The sequence below is a fragment of the Pelophylax lessonae genome (assembly GCF_965119305.1).
Source record: "Pelophylax lessonae genome assembly, chromosome: 12".
NCBI lineage: Eukaryota > Metazoa > Chordata > Amphibia > Anura > Ranidae > Pelophylax > Pelophylax lessonae.
In genome coordinates, this window is record NC_138779.1 from 53,280,883 (window position 1) to 53,297,884 (window position 17,002).

Sequence of the window (17,002 nt, forward strand, 5' to 3'; positions counted from 1 at the left end):
CTGCAACACAGGGCGTTCCAGGTTGATACGTCTCGGCGAAGAATTTCTCCACAGGCTCGTCCCCATCCGTCGGGGCACCATCGTGGCGAGGCCTGGGTGGACCACAACCTGCACACGCTCGTTAGCCAGGCTGGGGTACCATAAGGATCTAGATTATCCAGTGCGAAGCCCAGCCCGGCTGTCTCTTCTAGTTCACCAGGAGGATCCTCCTGACTAGCTAGCGATCGTGAGTGAAGAAAAAATAAAATAAACATTTCCCAAAGAAAAATAAATAAAAAAACTGAGACTGGAGTCCCAGCAGGGAAACCTAGGTCCTACTCCACGGCTAGGCAGCAAGAAACGGATTAGTAAGCTCTAGCTCTATGTGTCTGGGGGTAATGTTTGAAGGGACAGCCCCTAAAGGTGTGTCTAGTGAAAGTTTTTTTAATGAAGTTTCACTGCCTAGCCTGCTCCTGCAGAGGGGGCCATTACCCAATAGTGATGAAACTTGGAAGGGCTGCATCTCTCAGATGACGTGAGATAGATGGATAGATAGATAGATAGATAGATAGATAGATAGATAGATAGATAGATAGATAGATAGATAGATAGATAGATAGATAGATAGATAGATAGATAGATAGATAGATAGATGCCAGGTACAGTGGCAGTAGAGATGGTACTTCTGTTTGTAAATAAACTCACGTGATCATCCTGACTGCTGCCATAGTAATCACGTGATCGGGAACAGTTCAGCATGGTTCCTGATTGTTAGTGTCAGACTTGCACTGTTTGTGGCCAAGCAGTCTTGGAGCTGGGAGCATGCACTGTTGCATATTCCAAGTTCCACAACAGAATAAAGATCAGCATTCTCTCAGCATAAGGAACTCTGCCAAAGAATGTAAAATTCCCAGACTGCGGTTGGGGGCCTTTTAGGCAGTGCTGCTGTTTTTGTTGGAATTCCTCCTATCTGAGAAGTACACAAATGCATATGTGGAACCAGGGAAGATATCAAGTAAAAGCTGGCTGAGTACCTGTCCGGCCCTTGTTGGAGATTTCATTGGCTAGCCTCTCAAAGTACTCCGGCAGGTCAGTATACTCTGTGCCATAAGAGATCACTTTGATGCCCTTGTCCAGCATGTTCTCCCTCAGCTTCTTGAACTCATCTACGTCCTCCCGCCGGACCAGCATGAAGTGTTCCAGATCTGATTTGTGCTTCACTGCCTCTAGGAAGAGTGCCTGGAAAGTCGTGTCGTCCACAGTGCGGCCACAGCCCAAAAACAGGAAGGATTTGTTCTCGTACAGCTTCTGGATCTCCCGCTGCAGAAGGAAGGAATGAGGATGTTAGAGGAGCCACCTAGACTGAAAGAGTTCTCTGCACTGTATATAGGACCACGCTTTTTGTTCTACAGTAAAATTGCACAGTGGTTGTTGTAAAATATTGGAAATGGTAGTCCTCAGCAAGAAATAAAGGACAACTGCGCTAGTCCACAAAGAAAAAAGCAGCAACTTCAAGTGTGACCGACACCCCAAAAAGCAATAATATAAATAAGTTGCGCTAGAAAAATGAAACATATAATTTGAATTACATTAAGAAAAAAAAGAATGATATTCAAAAAAGTGCCTGTGTAAATGTCCAATAAATGGAAACGTGATGTGGGGTAACTGTGCAGGTACCGCTTACCGGAAACAAAATAAGTATATGCCAAAGGTGACAACAATTCCTGATGCACTCGGGAAGTTGACCACGATGGACCTCAAGGTTCCCACGCAGATCGCCTCAGTATGTTGATTGCATGTGGAATACACAAATAAAAAATGCCATAGAGTAAAACCAAAATAACCAATATGAAGGTAACACCCAAAGTGATAAGTGACACCAAAAAATCAAAGTGCTAATGAATGGATCTGATAAGTGGACGTGAGAATAAGTGGAAACTCAACCACCAAGTTAAACTCAATAGGTACTCCTTACCAAAGTGTAGGAAAAAAATATAGCCAAAATTGAAAAGCCAGACACCTCCCCCGATAGGAATGCAGCTTACCAAAGTGACGAGTATAAAGAGCATGAAAAATTTGCAAGGGGTCCCGACCATGCAAAACCAGAGTGAACAACACCTATTCTAAATACCCTTACCGACTCCAGGTAAAAATGGGCAAAGATGGTAATGAGATGCTCGTAAGATCAATCTTCTGTGGCCTCCGCTAGGGACTCAGGGTGTTGGAGAGGAGCGTCAACCATAAAACACAGAAGAGGACGCCATAGCATAAAATCCCACGAGTAATTTATTTGAGTAAAAAGGAAAAACACTTACAAACACCGGAAATAAATGAGCCAAAGGAGAGTGGTAGCAGCCACCGGCCAAACGGCTCCGCTCGCCCGTCCTTCTTGGACACTACGTGAAGGTGACGTCAGCACGCCGTGACCTGACGCGTTTCATCAAAGATGATGTTATCAAAGGTACGGGCGGTGTGCTGACGCCACCTATATATAGCTAAGAACAAGCGCTGAATCGATGACCGGAAGTTCCCTTGCCGCCATCTTTGTTATGGTATACAGGAACCGGAAGCCTCTGACATGGCCCGGAACTGTCAACTAACTAAACCTGAGGAATGTAAACAATATGACGTAGACCGGAAGGACCGGACTACCAATAGTATTCTTTAAAAAACGAGTAAGATTTTAAATTCTTAATCCGTCTTAACTAAAAAGGAACGATTATAGCGAAAGCTAAATATTGGTTCATTGTGAATAAAAAATATATAAGAATAACTAAAAATAATCTTTTTAGTTATTCTTATATATTTTTTATTTTTTATTCACAATAAACCAATATTTAGCTTTCGCTATAATAGTTCCTTTTTAGTTAAGACCGATTAAGAATTTAAAATCTTACTCGTTTTTTTAAAGAATACTATTGGTAGTCCGGTCCACGTCATATTGTTTACATTCCTCAGGTTTAGTTAGTTGACAGTTCCGGGCCATGTCAGAGGCTTCCGGTTCCTGTATACCATAACAAAGATGGTGGCAAGGGAACTTCCGGTCATCGATTCAGCGCTTGTTCTTAGCTATATATAGGTGGTGTCAGCACGCCGCCCGTACCTTTGATAACATCATCTTTGATGAAACGCGTCAGGTCACGGCGTGCTGACGTCACCTTCACGTAGTGTCCAAGAAGGACGGGCGAGCGGAGCCGTTTGGCCGGTGGCTGCTACCACTCTCCTTTGGCTCATTTATTTCCGGTGTTTGTAAGTGTTTTTCCTTTTTACTCAAATAAATTACTCGTGGGATTTTATGCTATGGCGTCCTCTTCTGTGTTTTATGGTTGACGCTCCTCTCCAACACCCTGAGTATCTAGCGGAGGCCACAGAAGATTGATCTTACGAGCATCTCATTACCATCTTTGCCCATTTTTACCTGGAGTCGGTAAGGGTATTTAGAATCGTTGTTGTTCACTCTGGTTTTGCATGGTCGGGACCCCTTGCAAATTTTTCATGCTCTTTATACTCTTCACTTTGGTGAGCTGCATTCCTATCGGGGGAGGTGACTGGCTTTTCAATCTTGGCTATATTTTTTTCCTACACTTTGGTAAGGAGTACCTATTGAGTTTAACTTGGTGGTTGAGTTTCCACTTATTTTCACGACCACTTATCAGATCCATTCATTAGCACTTAGATTTTTTGGTGTCTCCTATCACTTTGGGTGTTACCCTCATATTGGTTATTTTGGTTTTACGCTATGGCGTTTTTTTATTTGTGTATTCCACATGCAATCAACATACTGAGGCGATCTGCGTGGGAACCGTGAGGTCCATCGTGGTCAACTTCCCAAGTGCATCAGGTATTGTTGTCACCTTTGGCATATACTTATTTTGTTTCCGGTAAGCGGTACCTGCACAGTTACCCCACATCACGTTTCCATTTATTGGACATTTACATGGACACTTTTTTTAATATCATTCTTTTTTTCTTAATATAATTCAAATTATATGTTTCTTTTTTCTAGCGCAACTTATTTGTATTATTATTAGTCCTCAGCAAGAAATGGATGAATTTCGATCAGTGTGACAGTTCCTACTCGAAAGAAGCCAATTTTTTGACTGACTTTTGTCAAGGGGACATTGGATATTTTTTTTTATCTTTTAGCAGCTGCAGCCGCTGATCAGTGTATTCTGACATTTTTTTTTTTTAATATTTATTTATTTTTTTACAAGTACTCTTGTGGAGGGATCTGGGGGGTCTAAAAGACCCCCAAACCCCTCATCTGCACTTAAAAGCATTCAAAATGCCAAGTTTGGCTGCTTTGAATGCTGTCATTTTTTTGAATTTGGCGCAGAGTACCCGGAAGTGATGTCATGACGGTGGGATGGGAGACCCGGGCAGGAGGGGGACGTTCCCTCCCGCTCCTTGTAATGACAGCCGAGTGGCTTCTCAGCCACATAGGTTGTCATTTCAAGACAGCCGACTGTCGGCTATGGACGCCAGTACCGGGGTGATGCCTCTAGCTGCAGACATCACTCCGGTACAGCACTTTCCCGAAATATCTGCAATATCGGTACCTCAGGGGCCGATTCCGATATATCGGGGAAAGTGCATATCGGCCCCCGATATATCGGTGTTGCCGATATATTGGTCGAACCCTAGTTCACACTACTGTGAACACAGACATCACATGTGATTCGCACCGCATTGCTGTGCAGATCACATGCGATGTCTGTGCAATGCAAATTCCTGTCATACAGTTTGTATGGCTGAACTCGCATCCCATTCAAACCTTTTTTTTCCCCCAGCACTGGAATCGGATCGCATGGGTGTTCATATCCATATCCAATTCCTGTCTGAATTCGCAGAACCATCTGCGAACCAATCTGGGGGCAGCAGTTCGCAGAGGGCAGTGTGAACTGTCTTCAGGGGAGATGCAATGAGGAACTTTCCGCATCGCAGTAGTGTGAACCCAGATTTCGCCTCATTATCTCCTACCTTTTTTTGTTTAGCCCCATCCTTGGATGGAGAGCACGTGTGACACCTTGGCCAGCTTTTTTCATGCTCGATTTTACTGCTTTCTCATAAGTGTACATCGGTTTAAGTTTTGATAAATTGTTTTTACTGATTCACACTATGAGGCTTCTCCCCAATTCATGTTTGGCCATATGATGCGCTTTTTCCATTTGATGCATGCTGTGGATCTTTGGGTCTATTAACATCAGCGCCCAGGAGACTCGCTGCAGGCTTCCCTTGATCTCTGTAATCAGGATCAATACACTGTGGTAAGAGACCATCCACTCCCAATTAGGAGCACCTCACAGTAGAGCAACTGTGGAGTTTCCGCATTGTGGAACACAAAGCACTCTTCAATTGGCACTTCTTAGTGGACTATATGTTTTTTGTGCAGGTTTTCATGTATATTTATTTTTCACATCTATTTTGCACTCAATAGCATATGCACTTTGTTGTGGTTTATATTGATATCGTTCAGTGGATTGTATGTTTTTTTGTGCATTTCTATTTTTCATAATTTTTTTCATATTTAGTTATATTTGCATTTCATTGTGGTTTACACTGGTATTTAGCACTAAGTGATGCATGTGCAGCAAAGCACTGCAGCATTTAAAAGGAACATTTTGTTCACATTGCATTTGTTTTGATGAGCATGTGATTTTAAATAAATTTAAGAGCAGCTCAAGCAAACACATTTTAAAAAGGCAGGGATCATATGGGCAGCCGGGGGGGGGGGGGGGGGGGCCATGATTAAAAACAGGCAGCTGAGGTACTGTTCTTACTGCCCTCCGGCCACAGCCAAGCCCCTCCCAAATGTTAAAATCGCAGTCTGACAGAGCTGTACACATGCCGTGGCTGTGATTCTTTGCTTCGAAGCCACGGCATCTTTAAAGCGGAGCTCCGTCTAAAAGAAATAAATAAAAAGTCGGCAGCTAGAAATACTGTAGCTACTGATATAGGAGGACACTTACCTGTCCAGGGATCCCACGATGTCGGTACCCCAAGCCGATTCGTCCATCAACTTTGGGCGCAGGCACAGGCATTGCAAGTAAGGGAAACTATCAGTGAAGCCTTCAGACTTTACAGTCGGTTTCCTACTGCACATGCCCAAGTCGCGCTGGGCTTTCTAACTGGTCCCGCAGTCTTCTGGGAAACACACAGGTCACAGAAGGCAGCAAGGGGGGGAAGGAGGAAGGGCGGATATGAAATAGATCAATGTGCGGTGATCTTACCCGGAAGTGGGAGCCGGTACCTGCCTAAAACCAAGTACCCGCTTCACCCCAAAAAGGGCCAAAATGTGGCAGTGGAGGGAGGGGGGGGGGGTGTTGAAAAAGCAGGGCTTCCTCTTTTGGGTGGAGCTCCGCTTTGACTCAGGCTGCAGAGTTTGGCAGGCGGCAACATCTTTCAAACTTGCCCATTGAGATCAATAAGACTGCACTGCAACTGTGGGTCAAATGCTTGGCTCGCAGTTGCTGCATGATCCTGCAATGTAAAATTGCTACTGCTTTACTGCAGATCACTTTTCAGAGGGTAGTACGCATACTGCCAGTATGAAAGATGCCTTACAACAGTTTTTTCCATTTGTAAAAAAGGTATAAATCATATGGATAAAAAGGGGGTCATTTTAAAACACCTCTGCTAGTGTTACATAGTTCCAACCCCAATAACTATCACTTTAGTTGGACAGCTTTGTGTGCATGTAAATGTGCAGAAAATATAAATAGACATGTGATTTCAAAAATATTCATATACTGAATACTATCAGCAAAAAGTATTTAGATTGAAGTAAAGGCAAAATCGCTATACTTACCTCTTCTGTACCCACTCCGGTCCCAGGCTAAGCGGTCAATGGCGCCTTTAGTGTGTAGGAGAGGCAGCCCAGAACAGAAGCCCCACACACAGTAAGTCTATGGTTGACGTCACTTCCCAGCTGTTGTCTGCTTTCTCCTGCACATAGAGGGCACAGGTGGGGACCTGACCAGAGCGGCTTCAGAAAAAGCAACTATATCGATTTTTTTTCTTTACAGGGCCAGATAGATTAGGCTTAGAATGTGGCTGAGAGTAGGTTTAGAGATAGTTAGGTTTTGCCTTTACTTCCACGTTAACTCCATACCAGTCAGTAGAATACAGTACTTTTTATTTTTTCCTATAGTGGGCCTTTAGGATAGTCAATAAGAGAGATCACTAGGTGTCAAAAATGTGTGCAGTGATCAATGGCTAAAGCTTGCCATAGTCAGCTAATAAAAAAATAAAAAATAAAATAAAAGAAACAGAAAAATGAATGGTTTTCCTTGATTGTGTGGATGGGGGAATCCTCCCCGTTGTGCTACTGTGTTTTGACAGCGGACTCCTCCTCTGTCATAATACAGTAAATTGCAGCGCTGATTCAACAAGAATTTTCCAATTCCAATTAGATCGACTTCTCTAGCAGAAACTACCATAGATGGATCGAAATTCAGTCGGTCCTTGCTGTACCTACATACAACACAACTGGGGCTAATCTAAAACAACTGAAAAAGAAAATATATAGGTTACCCCTAATACAGCTAATCAGATTACACTTTATTTTTTCAGTTCAGAGTGCCAATAATCAGACACTTCCTCTCTCGTTTTCTTTTTAAATTTAGATATTAGAGTTTGTAATCTCACCATGACCTCTGTGTTGCGCAGGACATTCTGGTAGCCAGCTGGGTGGAGGACGATGCCGCTGGGGTTTGTATAGACGCCGTGGATGTGTAGGACACTAAGTTTCTTCTTCTCCTGAGCCCATTCAAGTACCTGGTGAGAAAACAGCTTGGATATCTTGATAATGAGCGATCTGTGTCACTTCTCCACACGGCTAGTAATACAGTTGACTTAATACATGCTTGTGAGCTTTGCGTGTGACTGTGTGGAAATATGATGGTAGACACAAACCAATATGTGCAGAGCTAGAGCTGTGTCATTTTAGTTGTTAACCAACTGTATAGCATCAGATACATGCAATATATAAAGTATTTCCACTTTTGCAAATATATTTAGGGACACCAGTCGGTATTTATTATGTTTCCATTTACACAGCATACCAAAAAATAAAATTCTAAATATCATTCATCTAATAGATTTATGATATTTATAATTTTAATAATATATATAATAAATGTATTTCTTATCTTTTAGATGTTTCTCAGGAGAAGGTCTTATGACAGACTGCAAGCATTTCTAAGAGGGTTTAACATACAATGGACGAGGCCGGCTTTTAAAACTTTAATCCTTTGTTAGGGCAGACAGGGTTAAATCCAGTTTGCAACTGATAATGAGATCTGCCAGCACAGTAAAGACAGGGTTAACTTTGACAAACAGCCTCCTCAGCCTCTACATAAACAAAGAGTGAAGTATATATCAGAAATATGAAATTAAGAAAAACACATGGAGGTAAGAAAGCTGTACACCCCAAATATTGTATTGCAAAAGAAGATCAAAGGTTCCAGGGTTTTTTTCACAGCAAATAGGCTATGAAACAAATTTAAATGTATAAAAAGTATTTTATTGTACAAATATTAAAATCCACGTAGGTTTTAAAATATGAGCTCTGGGTACATAGATTCTTGTCATGACCCATAAAGCATGCAAAGTAGGCAGGTATACTCAAACAAAATTTACAATAAAATGATCCTGCCCCAGACAAACGCCCCAACGCAAGTCATAGTCTTCTTCAGGAGTACTGTGTGATAAATGGGAGATGGCGTTAAAACCAGAGATTCTTTTGTTATCCCAGACCTCACCTATATCAATCATTCTTACCATTCACATGGCAGGGCCCAATCTGACTGACTTACAAGGGAACATGTTTTCAGTGTTCAGAGGAGATCGGGTTAGGCCACATTGAGCGCTGATCTGCATCTGAGCACGCTTGCGTGCACCTGCCTGTGGGAGGTTTGACGGTGCTCAGATGGCCTAAGCATGGTCCCTTGTAAGTCAATCACATTGGGCCCTGTCATGTGGATGGTCAGAATGCTATAGGTGAGGTCTGAGAAAAGCAAAAGAAAATCTAGTTTCAATGCCTTCTCCCATCTATTGGAGATAACAGTCCCCCCTCTAAAGACTATGACTTGTTTGGTCGAAACACGTTGGAGCATTTTATCTGGGGCAAGATAATTTACTGTAAAAAAAAAAAAAATTTGAGTATATCTGCCATCTATGTAACCAGCGCTCATTTTTTAAAAAATGTTGTGGATTTTAACATTTCTACAATAAAATACTTATTTTATACATTTAAATTAGTTGGATAGCCTATTTGCGGCAAACAAACCCCAAGGGAACCTTTCATCATCTTTTGCAATACAATATTTCAGGTGTGCAGCTTTCTTATCTCCATGTGTTTTTCTAGATTTCATATTTCTGATATATACTTAGCTCTCTTTGTTTATGTAGAGGCTGGGGTGGCTGGTTGTCAAAATTAACAACTAAGTAAAAAGAAAAACTGGTTTGATTTACTAAAACCACCCAGTCCAAATGATATCAAAACACTGGAAAAGAAATCAACCATTTATTGAAAAAGAAAAAAAGCTCATAAATATCCCAAAACATGTATCAAAAGGACTGGCATGAACTCTCATGACTGGACGGTGGACTTAATCCTGGATCATTTGACATCTCAAGCTTGGTCTCTCCTAACACCACATGCTGGACAATTATTTGGATTTCATCCATGGATGAGTATACAACGCCATTTACTTTATGTTGATTGCTTTGGATATGAGGAATTCTTCCAATTCTGTGCTGCTTATTGTGTGATGTGCGAGGGAGGTATATAAACAACACAATCTATTGACTTCTACATGTTTACTATGCCAAGTGTTTTTTGATATAGCCTCCTCTAGACCACACACACAAGCAACTCCAACTGTTCTCTTGCGCTTACGGATGAAAACTTTGCACAGCTTGAATTGTTCCAACGTACTTAAAGCACTTTATTCTACCTATGTGGGTTGAATCCTCCTCGTATGAGTATCTACCAGGAGACTATGTATATATTTTTTTACCTGATACCAGCCCATGTGAATGGTCGACCAAGATATATATATATCTATATATATCTATATCTATATATCCCCTTTGTTTCTTTATGGTTACGTTTACATATATGTATATGTTCACCTTTCATGTGGTTTACCTGACATTAAGAATGGAGGGGGAGGGGTTATGCTTGGATGATTTTATTTATTCATTATTATTATTATTCTACATTATTTATATAGCGCCAACAGTTTGCGCAGTGCTTTACAATGTGAGGGAAGACAATAGACAGTTAAGCCCCGTACACACGAGTCGATAATTGGCCGTGAATTTTCGGCCAACGTCCGATCGGCCGATTTTCGGCTTGTTAGTATGATGCTTCCGACAACCGACTCCGACTTTTCGGCCGAATAAAATCTGGTGTGCAGGCTATAAAAATTTTTTTGGCCGTCAACACAACGGCCGATATTCTGTAAGTCAGTACAGATTTCGGCAGACAAAAATCTGATGAGCAAGACTGGGCATGCTCAGAGAAGAAAAAACACACGGAAAGTAAACCATCACATGACATCACTTCTGAAGTAGATTTTTGTTGGCCGAGAAAATTAGTGTGCAGTCTAGGCACATTCCAACCAACAAAACACAACTCTGGACAAAAGTCGGACGATCGGTCGGCCGATAATCGTTGCGTGTGTACGAGGCATTACAATACAGTTCAAAACAGGAGAAACTAGAGGGCCCTGCTCTTTAGGGCTTACAATCATGTGTGTCTTGTGGTTTGTCTATTGGTGCGGTTTTTTCATCATGCCAGTCTTTTGATACATGTTTTGTGATATTTATGTCCAAATGTTTTTTAATCATTTGGACTGGGTGGTTGTAGTAAATCAAACCAGTTTTTCTTTTTACTTAGTTTTTCCATTTAAATTTACTGGTTTACTCCCCCCTTCTCCTTCCTTATATTATTTTGGCATTTAATATGCCTAACAATTAATTGCTGCATAAGAATTTCCTAGATTGGCCCATCATTTGGTTTTTCAATTTGTCAAAAATTAACCCCATCTTTACTGTGCTGGCAGATCTCATCAGTTGCAAAGTAGATTTAATCCTGGTCCGCCCTAGCAAAGGATTAAAGATTTAATTAATTTAAATTTGTTTACTAGCCTATTTGCTGCGAAAAACCCCCAGGGAAGCCTTTGATCTTCTTTTGCAAAAGTATATATCAGAAATAAGCATCTAAGCATAAGCAGCCATTTTAAAACGTTTTTTAAGATATGCTATGTGATTGAGAACATGTACCAAATGTAAGTAGGTGTTATCCCAATTTGGCTGTATAAGTGCAAATGGACTTTAAAGCTGAACTCCAGGCAGGAGTTCCCCATGTCCCTCGTTTCTTGAGACTGTGCACCACTGTTTTCTCCAGAAGGAAAATTGGCTCTCGTTCAAATTTCCTCCTATCTGCAGTTTCCTGAAGGAAAGCGGTGATGCCACCACTTCCTCCTGTGGGTGGGAAGGACACTAGCATTTACACCCAACGTGTCAGTGGATTCCCATGGAATCAAGGAAAATGTAATTTCCTTCCTTGAAACACATTGGATGTGATGTGTGGCACCTGCTTTAATTCTCCCTCCAGCACCTCGGCACTGTAAATTATGCAGATTGACCTGATATCAAGCAAAAAAAAAAAGCATTAATTGATCAAAAAGCAAGGCATTATTTGGGAAAGTTTAAAAGTGTCTTTATTGTCCATGAGGAAAAAACAGCTAAGCTTTAACTATCAATGACATTAAGTGGGCTGGTTGGTGGCTCCTTGACATCGAGTCCAAATTTTCAGATGTCATATTGAAGCAGGGAAAATGAATCCCTTCCCCCCCACCTTCCACTAGTGGTCTTTGCAATGCCAGTGAAATATAATCCTCCCATTGCCCACTGATGGTCTTTTGCAGAGGTAGTGAAACACTACACTCACTGGTGATCTCTGCAGTGTCAGTGAGGTTTAACCCTATCACACTAGCGGTCAGCTCCAGCAAAAAGTTCTTTCTTGCCTCATCCAAGTTAGGATGAGACAGCTCCACCTCAAAGTACTGTATTTCAGTGCCAAATGCTGGGTCGCAGACACCGCTTCAGCACCCGCCACCCTGATGCAGCTTTGCAAAGTTCAATAAGGTGCCCAAAAGGCAAACAGGCTGCTCAAAGACAGCTGCCGGGCCCCATGTGGCCCATGTTTTTCTGCACCAGGGGTATCTGACCTCATGCACAGTGTACAATGAAGTTGTGGTGCTGCATACACAAATGGTTGTACGTCAACATATGCCGGTGCTTTGTGATCCTGTATATATGGTATTTCCCTAATGCTGAAAATCTGTAAGCTATATGCGAGAAACAGTGTATACCCTTCATAGCCATCCATGGCTATAGTCAGCTGTATGCAGTACCTGGGCTTTTAAGAGCAAAAAAAAAAAAAGACAACATTTTACGTTTCATGCTCCTAATGCGAATGGGGACTATATTTTCCTCACAATCTACTGAATATAGATTTTGCCTGAAGTGAGGCTTTATATCATGTATTTTGTAACCATTTAAGGGATAATCATGTGTAAAATCTCCCTGTCCCTCCCAGCAGTGTCATTTACATGGGATGCTGGTTGACGATGGCGTCTGTCGTTACCTTCTTCTCATCAGTGAGGTCGATGGACTCCAGCTGCTTCCCCTGGTGATAGGCGTAGATCTCCAGAAGGTTGTCGAAGTTGGTTGTCAGGACGAGAGCACCATGCTCCATCAGCTGCAGCACGGATTGTAACAGTTGCTTGCCTGAGTCCTCCATCTTGGACTCCAGGTCATCGAACACCTCGTACAGACAGTCCTTGAAGAAGGTGGACCGCACATTGCTGGTGCGCTACAGAAGATTGAAAGAAATAGGTTCAATAGCAATGAATTCTAAAAACAGAAATGGATTTATCTGTTGCAATATGGTAGGGTGTTTATCATGTGATTCTGCAGCACCAGGGTCCTGGGTTTGATTCCCACTAGGGACACCATCTATCTTGATTTTATATGACCCCCCCATCCCACCCTGGCATTTGTTTTTCACCAGCTAACCAACACTTTAAATACATTTTCTCTCTTTACATTGTTGTGTGGTGGGTTTCTTCACAGTTACTGTAGACCCTAGTAGCAGTTAGTAGTATATACTATTGTGTGCAGGCACTGACCGGGGACAACTTCTGGATGAGGTCATGGGCCACATGAATCAAGTTCTTGTCCTCGTGGAGACACTTCTGGAACTTTTTGCTCTCCTCTTCTTCTAGGAGGTCAAAGTCGTTGGCGGCATCCAGCAGGGCCTGGATTAACCCTTTCCAGGACTTCAGTGCAGGAACCTGGGGGGCGACAGCGGCACTGATCCCTGTCCCGATCACCAACACCAGCTCTTGAGGCTTCTTTGTCTTCAGACTGGGCAGTAGTTTTCTGAAAGGCACAAGACGACATCTAACCGAGCTAGTACAGACCAATGACCACTGTGGTAGCTTCAGTTTAAAAGACCAATTTTATTTTTTATTAAAGTAAATTGAGCTTTGAACTTTTGACAATGTTTTCATTGTTGCAAGTGTCCTCCCATTCCCTTATTCTGGTGTCACCAGGACAGGAAATTAAAAAAAAAAAGTCTCAGCAATGGGGTTAATTATTAAGCCAAATATAAATCGGCATGGGTAGTCCTTCATCCAAGCCCAATATGAAGGCTCTCAGGGGAAGATGTCGGCCCAGTTTTGTAATCTGATCCGTAAACCTGTAGGTTTGGTTGTGCTGCCGTTTACAGCTGGTGTGAACGGAGAGGGGAATTAAATAAAAAGTAGAATGCTAGCACTTCAGGGTGGTTGAAGTAACCAGGGGCTGACTCCATTACTTGTCCATTCGCTTAATATCTAAACAATTGCCAGATGGAAGCACAGGAGAGAACCTGCAGGTGAGATATTTTTGCAGATTAGGTAACTATCTCATGTTTTTAATAGCTTAGGTCAGAAATATTTTCCACATTAAATGCCATCTTCACCTTTTCCAGAAAATAGCCTCTGCAGCCAAGGGGGTCCCAGTATATATTAAAAAACAGTGTTTTTTTAAAATGTTCATTAATATTATGGACACTTTAGGCTATCTGGGCCCTCCTGGAAGCCTGACTGAAGAACTCCCAGTTGTGCCTTGTTACTAGGATGCGAAAACCTTTAAAAAAGGAGCAGCCAGCAGTTTTCATGTACTAGCAACATTTTTTATTATATATATATATATATATATATATATATATATATATATATATATATATATATATATACATATACATATATATATACATACATATATACATACACACACACACATACACACACACACACATACTGGGGCCCCTTGACTGCACAGGCTATTTTCGAAAGAAGGTGACCTTAGTCTTTAAGCATCAGTTTATTTCGGACCTCAGATCAGCTCCAAATTTCTGCGCCATTAAACTGCAGATCAGCCTCAATTCCTGCACCATCATACCTGTTTTACATTCATACCTGCTGTAGCTAGTGGCTAATGTAGGCAGTTAGGCAGGCTTTCACACACATTGATGTCCACAGTCGCAGTTGGGCTGGTACTGGGAGATAGAAGGACCTCTGAGGAGGTTGCCTATCTCTGGCTCTGTGGGTGGGTGGGGGGCTCAATTTATTTAGGTTTGGCATTGGGTTTGATGTCCACATTAAAGAGTATCATCAAAGTATCTTCTATAAATTTAAGAAACAGGAAGGTTTAAGCTCTAGGAAAACCTCTGCAGAGATTCTAACAGGTATAATTTTCTTTACAAAATTTTAATATTTCCTTCCAGAATTCTAAAAGCTTAAACAAATCCTCAAAGTAAATATGCACTGCTAAGGCCCCATGCACACAGGGCGTCAGAAAAAATTAGCTGCAGAACCACTTCTAATGCCAGGAAAAGGCAGACGTAAAAACGTGCTTTTAGTAGCCTTTTCCATTGGCGTTATTGCACGTTTGGCCACGTTGGCTTTTAGCAGAGCTTTTCTGCCTCCATTCAAAATCAATGGATGCCTATGAGCCGTCTTTTAACAGGCCCATTGATTTGAATGGAAGTCGTCATCCGACTTGTGGTGTGACTTGCGCTCTGAGAATCTTTAGGGGGAACTCCACGCCAAAATGAAAAAAAAAAAAAAAAGTGCAGGGGTCCCCCCAGGTTCCAAACCAAGCCATTCGGGTCTGGTATGCATTTTGCGAGGAGCCCCACGCTGAAAAGAAAAAGGCGTGAGGTCCCCCCAAAATCCATACCAGACCCTTATCCAAGCATGCAGTCGGGCAGGTCAGGATTTACATACAATGTCTCTTGTCATGATTTACATACACTGCCTTTTTTGGGGTGAATGGTTAGGGGTACAATGTAACCCATACTCCACATAGGGAGGGGGTCCGGGATCTGGGGGCCCCCCCCGTTAAAGGGGGCTTCCAGATTCCAATAATCCCCCTGCCCGCAGACCCCCACAACCACCGCCCAGGGCTGTCGGGAAGAGGCCCTTATCCTCAACAACATGGGGACAAGGTGCTTTGGGATGGTGGGGGGGGGCTGCAGAGCCCCCCCTGCCCAAAAGCATCCACCTCCCCATGTTGAGGGCGTGTGGCCTGGTATGGTCCAGGAGGGGGTGGGGCCGCTCGCTTTCCTGACCTGCCGGGCTGCATGCTCGGATAAGTGTCTGGTATGGATTTTGGGGGGGGGACCCCATGCTGTTTTTCGGCGTGGGGCTCCCCTCAAAATCCATACCGGACCCGAAGGGCCTGGTTTGGAACCTTGGGGGGGGGGGGGGGGGGGAGTTCCCCCTCAAGATTCTCAGAGCATAAGTCGCACCACAAGTCGGATCATCCCGATCTGACTTGTGATGCGACTTCCATTCAAATCAATGGGCTCCTATAGGGAACCATTGATTTTCACATAAAAAAAATAAAAATAACGTATAACATGGAAGAACGCTGTATCAGCAATGTCAAGCAGCCTTTAGTAGCGTCAGACGTTTTTACATTTGATGCTGGTCATCAGAACGCACAGGCCCTGGGTTTTTTTTGCAGCTTAAAAACGCCTATGCCACTTGGAGCTCCTAAAAGCCTGTGTGTGCGTGAGGCCATAGAACAACATGGAGGGGAGTTTTTAAGCTGCAAAAAAAAAAAACACGTCTGAGGCTCCTCAAAGCCGCTGCAAAAATGCCCTGTGTGCATGAGGCCTAAAACATAGATCTCCGTGATAAAAGTGAATTTATAAGGGTTCCATGAAGTGAAGCTTCCTCCATCAACAGGTATCTTAACTATTCTTGCAGTGTACCACAGGAGCCTGGAACCCCCATGCTTCACTGTAAAAGGAAACTGCAAGCATAGTCTGCATTGTTGGTATGTATCACTCATATCTGACACTTGTACTTTCTAGCTGGCTAGAAAACCACAATGGTTGACCTCACTGGCCAAGAGTGATAAACATGTGGCAGCAACTATACAAGCTCTGGCCTTCTTTATAGAGCACCCTGGGATTTTGGGCTTCTCTGCAAGAATAAGGACTTCAACCAAGGTACCAGATAACCAGGACAGGAGCCAGATTAACTCCATGAAGCTAGACTACAGGTTTACATTCAAAGTGTTTGCTGTATCAAAATATGTTTTCCTCATTTTGATACTTATGCTCTTTGTTGTTCATCAAACCCAAGTTGAACTGACCAGTAATGGGGACTCGTTTTTTCCTTGTTGATTAATTAAAAAAAAAAAAAAAATCAGATCTGACAGAAGAATCATGCGGTGTGGGAGAGGAGTATTGAAGTGCGTCTCATCCAGCCGAGAAAACTGCTGGGATTACTTATTAACCAGCATGTACCTGACTGTGTGCTCAGGTGGGATAAATTGCACTTGTTAACTGACACAGGCAGCTTGTAAAATGTCTTCTCTAAAAAGAGCTTAAAAATAATGCACTTAAAGTGTTCACTTTGGAAAAAAAAAAAAAAAAAAAAAAAAAAAA

At 42.4% G+C, this 17,002-nt stretch overlaps 1 protein-coding gene across 6 annotated transcripts in view; it reads right to left on the bottom strand.

Moving 5' to 3' along the window:
- The window catches only part of FAM118B (family with sequence similarity 118 member B), a 126,858-nt gene that overhangs the window by 27,169 nt on the left and 82,687 nt on the right, over positions 1 to 17,002 (bottom strand). For 2 of the 6 annotated variants that reach the window (XM_082274275.1, XM_082274276.1), the window contains 4 exons: positions 13,185 to 13,437; positions 12,641 to 12,868; positions 7,627 to 7,770; positions 1,014 to 1,299 (listed from right to left, as the gene is read on the bottom strand). In XM_082274275.1, coding sequence (XP_082130401.1) covers positions 1,014 to 1,299; positions 7,627 to 7,770; positions 12,641 to 12,868; positions 13,185 to 13,437 — 911 coding nt within the window. Of the gene's footprint in view, positions 1 to 1,013; positions 1,300 to 7,626; positions 7,771 to 12,640; positions 12,869 to 13,184; positions 13,459 to 17,002 lie in introns of all 6 variants that reach the window. The other 4 variants (XM_082274272.1, XM_082274273.1, XM_082274277.1 and 1 more) reach the window with 3 other exon arrangements.